Source organism: Zea mays, chromosome 3 (genome assembly GCF_902167145.1).
Source record: "Zea mays cultivar B73 chromosome 3, Zm-B73-REFERENCE-NAM-5.0, whole genome shotgun sequence".
NCBI classification, from domain to species: Eukaryota; Viridiplantae; Streptophyta; class Magnoliopsida; order Poales; family Poaceae; genus Zea; species Zea mays.
Window position 1 is genome coordinate 179,069,011 of NC_050098.1, and position 7,644 is coordinate 179,076,654.

The window sequence follows — 7,644 nt, forward strand, 5'->3', positions numbered from 1 at the left end:
CGAGCAACTCAGCGATCAAAGCGCAGAGTCAAAACCCCGAGAAGAATGTGGTTTTGTTGGGGTTTTCTCAAAATGAACTTGTTTAGCATATTGCTAAATATCTATTAGAAGTAAAAAATAGCTTGGTCTCCAACAGTTCTGAATATTTAGGGAGTAGTTCAATTTTGAATCTAGTTTTAGTGGACCCATTTTCTTTTTTTGAAGTTACGTGCGCTAGTGAAGAATCAGACCAATACTTCTGTCCCTAACGGCCTGCCTCTCCTTAGAGGTAGCGTGAGCACCGACAGTCAACAACTTCATTTGACATAACAAGTTGAACTAATCACAACTCCAACAAATGTCTCCTAGGAGCTAGTAATCAAGTTAGCGCCTTGTACCTATCTGCTACATCCAACAGTGGAGGAGGCAGACATAGAGTTAGCACATCGGACCTGGCAGGGCGGCACACCTAGCTTGGCAGCGGGGTCGAGTCCCGAGGAGATCAATTGTGGAGTAGAAGGCTTGTTTGTCTAACGACGCGTCAGAGCTACTTTGGTGGCGGGGTCGAGGGCAAAGGACATGGGGGCGGAGGAGAAGACCAGTCGTCACAACCAGTGGGGAAGCGTCGATCTGGCGGCAGAGGAGAAGCTTGTGTCATACGCGTCGAATGTAGCTACCTTGCTGTGCGAAAAAGGAGTAAAAAATAAGAGTGCGCTAGACCTGGCTAACTCGCTACATGGGAAAGGGGGGAAATGAGCACGAGGGTGGGAAGCTGCATTTCAAGAGTGCCTGTCGAGTTGCTAAATCTAGAGAGAAAATAAGGTTCGATAGCAAGTAACTCAAATCTATTTAGAGAAATATTGGAGAAGCATTTTTATATTCACGTTTTAGATTAGATTGAAGATTTAGAGAGCTGTTTAGACAAATATTAGTGTTGATTTAAGAGGGTCTAGTGTGACTGGAGGTTCCTGCAGAATAGCACCAAACGTATGCAGAATAGCACCAAACGTAGGCAGGAAGGTCGTCGACCCATAGATGAGCAAACAGGCTGCCCGGCATGGCACGGCCCAGGCCAGCCACGACCTAAATAGGCACGGCACGACAAGGCCCACGGGCCTACTAGGCTAGGCCAGCACAGTCCTGCGTGCCTCGCCAGGGGCTCAGGCATTGCCCTTCGGGCCGTTTTTCGGGTCGGGCCAGCCCAAAAAGCCCTGGCCCAAAAAAGTGTCGGGCCAGCCTAAAGCCCAGTAACAGAAAAAACACAATTTGAACAAAAACATGCACAATTCAACATTCAACACAATTTGAACAAAATGTACACAAATATTGAGCTGTTAGTGCAATTGCGCCTCATTAAAAACCTTCCTAGGTAAAACTCACACCTCGTGAGAAACCCTAGGGTACCGTTCGTTGTCGTTGTCGTCATCCATGTCCCCCTTCTCGGCACCGTACATCAACGGCCCTAGTGGCACTAGCACGACCACGACGTAGTCGGCCGGCGACCTACCAAAGCCCACAAGCAAGCAGCGAAGAGGAGATTAGGGTTAGGGTTAGGGATTGCTGACTGGGGAGGGAGAGCCGGAGAGGGACGTACCTGCCAAGCCGGAGCCCGGAGCCGGAGACGAGGGTCAAGTGCACGATGACACGCGACGAGTCGACAACCGACAATGACGTGATTTGGGTTAGGGATTTCTGGATTGGGGAGTGACCGAGGGAGATCCGGAGAGGGGCGAGCCGCACGGAAGGAGAGTAGGAGACCCGCCGATGTCGCCGATGATGAAGATCTGGCAGGGGCGACGGCGCGGCGGGCGGACCGCGGACGAGCGAATCGAGTGGGGAGAGGTTGAGAGGAGCAGAGCAGGAGAAGCCGTGTGGGAGTAGGACACCGAGAGTCTGGGACGTGATGGGGGAGGCCGGGCCTTATGCCCCGCACCCCGACACCGGCCCGGCCCCATGCCTGCCGTTTTCTGGCGGGCTAGGCCAGGCCATCCGGCGGGCGCTGTCGACAGCCCAGGCACGAACCCAGCTGGGTCGTGTCATGCTTGAGCCGGGCCTCGGGCTGCATGCTCATGCATGCGTCGACCTGATCCACCAAGATTTTTTTGCTTGCCTCGCATTATCTTGTAAATAAGTACTCCATCCAAAAATAGTAGTTGTTTTAGGAAATTAGTAGGTTCATATAATTCTTGATATACTATGTGTTTTCGTGTGTGTGTGTGTATATATATATATGTATATATATATATATATATATATATTGTATATTAGGAGCCCTGGGCTTCCAATAACTAAAGGAAGCCCGGGCCAGACAGTGCAATCCGGTCGAGCCGGACCACATCCGGATGCCTATAAAACAGGACCCGGAGTGCTAGGGTTCAGTTTTTCACGCCCCATCTCGATTCATTAGCGACGACGGTTGCCCGATAGCGCGCGCGGCGGTGGACCTCAGCCAGTGGCTGCGGTGGCCGTGGCTCCCCGACCTCGACATGCGGTGGCGGCGGTTCCCTGGTTGGCGGTGGCGGCCCCCGATCCAGAGGGCGAGTGGCGGCGGATCCCAGGCCAGTGGCCGCAACTCCATTACCTCGACGCGCGGTGGCGGAGGTTCCTCGATCCGCAGCGAGGCCCTTGTGCAGGCAAGCGGCGGTGTCCCCGAAGCCCCGAGGAGGCGGCACTTCCAAGGCCGGCGAGCAAGCGACGCCCGTCGACGTGCGAGTAGCGACGGCGACGCATGAGGCGCGATGTTCGAGCGAGCGACGTCACGGAAGGGGCGAGATGCGCGCAGCGATGATCGCGCGTGACATCCTCCGATCCGGCGCATTTTTCTTTTCGTTTATTGTGTTTTATGCCTACCACATGTATTATTTACGCTAAAAACTGTATGATTTTATGCTTTAACACAGAGTTCGTATATCAGTTTACTGCATGCATATTGGAAAGGCAATTCCTTGATTTATGCTGTTCTTAATTTGCGCGCATGCAATGGAAACTCCCACGATTTTGCCATAATTTTTGGATCTGTATAAAAATAGAAACTGCATGCATGCGGCTGCTATGTTTTTCGGATCTGTCATAAAAATAGGATCGTAATAACAACCTACTAAAGCTATCAACCTCTAATTGACTCGGTATTTACGCTTATAATTGAGGGATTTTATGCTCAAAACTTAAGGTTTTTACGCTCCACCCGGAGATGCGTCCACCAGTGAACAACATGCCAGATTTTTTACGCAGTGTAAGGAATTGCATAAATACCTACACCGTGTAGTATAATTTGTTTCAGTATACATCATAAATTAGTTCTAATGCGTTTAGTTGCATGGCTGTTGGAGGGATCCTATATTTATGAAGGAAATAAAACATTAAATGTGTTTTTTTGTTTCTATGCATGCAATTCATTTCCTTTCATTGCATATTCTTTCCATCATAAATTCGTGTGCATGCAGCCTGTAGCAGATTTTTACGCAGTATACCGAATTGCATAATTATCTACACAGTGTAGCATATTTAGTATCAGTATATAGCATAAAATGGTCATTACGAGTTTTAGTTGCATGTCTGTTGCAGCGATCCTAAATTTATGGAGGAAATAAAGCATTTAAAATAGAAACCACCACACATATCTTTCCTAAATTTACGTGCATGCAAGGGAACGTGTTTGACTCATGCATGCATTTTGCCATAATTTTAGGATCTGTATAACCGCATGCATGCGGCTGCCATGTTTTTTTGGATCTGCCATAAAAATAGGATTGTAATAACAACCTACTAGAGCTATCAACCTCTCACATTGGCTCGGTATATACGCTTATAATTGAGGGATTTTATGCTCAAAACTTAAGGTTATTACGCTCCAACCCGGAGGTGCGTCCACCAGAGAACAACATGCCAGATTTTTTACGCAGTGTAACGAATTGCATAAATACCTACACCATGTAGTATAATTTGTATCAGTATATATCATAAACTAGATTTAATGTGTTTTAGCTGCATGGCTGTTGGAGGGATCTTATATTTATGAAGGAAATAAAATATTAAATACGATTTTTTGTTTCTATGCGTGTAATTCATTTCCTTTCATTGCACATTATTTTTATCATAAATTCGTGTGCATGCAGCTGGTAACAGATTTTTACGCAGTATATCGAATTGCATAATTATTAACATAGTGTAGCATATTTAGTCTCAGTATATATCATAAAATGGTCCTTACGCGTCTAGCTGCATGGCTGTTGCAGCGATCCTAAATTTATGGAGGAAATAAAAGATTTAAAAACAGAAACTGTCGCACATATCTTTCCTAAATTTATGCGCATGCATTAGATCGTGTTTGACTCATGCATGCATTCCTTTTTTTTGCGCTAACAGACGTGGGGCAGGTGGCGCACCCGACAGCCTGTTTGGGCGCGCTGGTTGAACCAGTTTGCAGGGGTGGTCGGCCTGGGCTTCCTTTAACTATTGGAAGCCCAGTGTTCCCGTTATACCTGCTATATATATATATATATATATGAATAGATTTATGATCATCTATTTAAATATTGACTTAAAAACCAAAAGCTAAAACACTATTATTTTGGAGTGGATGAAGTATTTGTATAGGGCTCCTGCATAGAATTTTTTTTCCCAATAAACGCTAGCACTGCCGGTTGCTAACAAACCGGCACTATTATGCCGATTGCCGACCGTCCGTAAAAGTCAGTTTAGTGTCCAGGTTTAGCGTACAAAAGGTTTTTTCGTTCTCTTTCTCTACACCTCAATCATATTGTATCGCCATTCACAGCACGGTAAAAGTCACGTCTACTGATCTACATGGCAGCAGCATTATTGTCGTGAGACATCCTCTTCTTGTACACGTAAACGCGCGAGACGATGATGAAAGCAGCCAACTCCACGGCGCAGAGCCCGGCGAGCAGCCAGTAGAAGTAGTCGAGGTGCGCGCGATTGAGGTTGTTGGAGAACCAGCTCGCTCCGCTCTTCTTGGTGGCACCGTCGATGGCGGAGATGATGAAGCTGCTGAACAAGTGTCCTACGCCGAAGATGCTGAGAAAGAAGGCCAGCCCGAGGCTGCGCAGCGCGTCGGGGACCTGGTCGTAGAAGAACTCCTGCAGGCCGATCATGGCGAACACGTCCGAGAGCCCGAACAGCACGTACTGCGGGACCATCCACCACAGGCTCATCGGCAGCGCCGCCTTGGGCTGGTCCACGAGCCCGGCGTCCCTCGCCACGGCGAGCCGCCGCATCTCCACCAGCGCCGCCACGACCATGGCAACCAGGGCCAGGACGAGCCCCGTGCCGATCCGCTGCAGCATGGTGATACCGGACGAGAGGCGCGTAAGCCGCCGCGCAAGGGGCACGAACGCGCGGTCGTAGACCGGGATGAAGGCCATGATGGTCACGCTGATGAACGTCTGCAGCGCCGCCGGCGGCACGCGCAGAGTCGAGCCGACCCGCCGGTCCAGCGTCGCGGCCTGCTTCGTGAAGAACGTGGACGACTGCGAGAAGATGACGGCGTAGATGATGCACGTCGCCCAGATGGGGAACAGGCGCAGCACGCCTTTCACTTCTTCACGGTGCCCGGCGTCGTCGCTCGCAAGAGTGCTGCCAAGATGATGATCAAACGGTTTTCTTTCACTGTATAGACTAACTAACACTGTTACACTGGTGTGCGTCGACCTCGAGAACCAAACAAGGACGAAAACACATAGAAATTACCCGTCATGTTGTCTCGATTTGGAGCCTTTGATGAGCGCAACGAAAGCTGTGGCGAGGCGAGCAAATGGGCTCGATTCAGTATACGTGTAGTAGCGGTAATTCCTGGTACCGAGCAAGAACATGAGGAGCGCGAAGAGCATGACGAGGCAGGGGACGCCGAAGCCGAGGCCCCAGCCGACGTTGTCCTGGATGTAGCTGGACACCATGGTGGTGACGGCGGTGCCGGAGCACATGCCGAAGTACCACCAGTTGAAGAAGGAGCTCCTGGACGCGGACTCCTTTGGGTCGTTCTGGTCGAACTGGTCCGCGCCGAACGCCTGCGCGCAGGGCTTGTGCCCGGCCTCCGCGAGCGCCACCAGGTACAGGGAGACGTAGAAGACGCCCACTTGCACGGGGGGCGGGGAGCAGGCCAGCGGTCTGGAGGCGGAGGCGTAGCTGCTGCAGCCGTCGTGGTGGAACGCCGGGAGCGCGGAGACGGTCAGCATGCCCATGCTCTGCAGCGACGACAGTGAAGCGAAACGGGTCAGGCGATCACGACTCGCAACGTGGCCGCGGGGTTTGCTCGACGCCACAAGAAGAGCGAAGCGCAGTCTTTGTACGAGACGCGCGGAAGCCACGAGCCCAGCCGAAGTGGACGCACTTTTCATGCGAAAGGCGAAAGCGCGCTCGTCTCGCGGCCGAATGGGAGGGAGACGTCGAAAGGCAACGATCCGGGGCAGGGGAGAGAAGAGAACCGGGAGTGAAGAGAAAGAGGAGCTGACCACGACGAAGAGGAGGGAGGCGAGGACGATGGTGCGGTACCGCCCGAGCCAGGCGTCGGCCACACACGCCATCAGCAGCGGCAGCATGGTCGCCACCCCGCTCCACGCGTTGATCGCAGCCGCCGCGCCCGCGGTGGATTCCCCGAGCGGCCCCGTCAGGTAGCTGATCAGGTTCGCCGACACCCCGTGGTACGCGAACCTCTCCGCTATCTCCACCCCTGCACCCATCCGACCCCTCTCGATTAGTCAACCCCGGCCCGCGCCGCATCAGTGTGTGCGCGCGTGCCCAGCGAGGACAGGGGGCGCCGTACCGAGGACGAACATCGCGGCGGACCATCGGCCGGTGCCGGACCGGGACGCGGGGCGCCCGCGGAAGTCCACCGCGCCGGCGACGGCGCCGTCGGAGCAGGGCAGGAGGAGAGTGTTTGCGTCCATTGCCGCGCCCCCCTGCGCCACAGCTACGTGTGTGTGTGTGTGTGTTGTCAGGTGTGGCGACAGGCTGCGCGGATCATCTCCATATACTGGTGCCGCTGGCGAAGAGGATCAGACCGGCTCGCATGGCGCCGAACGACTTTCCAACAACGGGGTAGGGGGGTACAGGACACCCATGACATTTGTTTCTTTTTTTTCCCTGGCAACTTGCGTACCACTATGGTCTATGGTTACAGTATCTTCTCTGAGATCATTACCCTCTAGATGGCTGCCTACCCTTACCAGTGACGCCTGGCGGCTGGTGGCATTGCACCGGAGCACGAAGAAGCGGATGAACGGACCGCAGCTAGCTCGGTGCGGCCCAGCCTACACCATGTGACAACGTCTGCACAGCGCACACTGCAGTTTCGGAGGCTCACACGCCAACGATCTTTTCTTTTGGTTTTGGATTATACTAACCAAGAAAGAGATGTTCTTTCCGCGTCTGTTAAGATGTTGGAGGAAGGGGACAGGCGTAGAGGCGATCCACCTGACCTAGGATTTTGTTGCGAGCCCGCTTGGCCGGTTGCGGCGGGTGGAATCGCGCGGGGCTGCCGGTATGATCCTGGATTTCCTGTGAACCGTCGCTGCCGACGAGTTGGGTTCCTTGGCAGGACTGCTTCTGAAAGGGATGTGAGTTCAGGCATCGGGCCCCGGAACTCTGATGTGGGGAAATAATCCTTGGACATTTGAACTCATGCATATAATAATGACTGCATGTACA

General features: G+C 52.4%; 1 protein-coding gene across 2 annotated transcripts; it reads right to left on the reverse strand.

Moving 5' to 3' along the window:
* Nucleotides 1-4,519: 4,519 nt before the first annotated feature.
* Nucleotides 4,520-7,390, reverse strand: LOC100502313 (uncharacterized). Of its 2 annotated transcripts, XM_023301929.2 has the most exons (4): nucleotides 6,761-7,390; nucleotides 6,450-6,667; nucleotides 5,689-6,182; nucleotides 4,520-5,574 (listed from the first exon to the last, which is right to left on the reverse strand). In XM_023301929.2, the coding sequence occupies exons 1-4, from the start codon at nucleotides 6,882-6,884 to the stop codon at nucleotides 4,782-4,784; spliced, it is 1,629 nt and encodes a 542-aa protein (XP_023157697.1). In that variant the 5' UTR covers nucleotides 6,885-7,390; the 3' UTR covers nucleotides 4,520-4,781. The 2 variants fall into 2 exon arrangements, with proteins under 2 accessions (XP_023157697.1, NP_001344710.1); NM_001357781.1 differs by having other exon boundaries at nucleotides 4,623-6,182; nucleotides 6,761-6,937.
* Nucleotides 7,391-7,644: the final 254 nt, after the last annotated feature.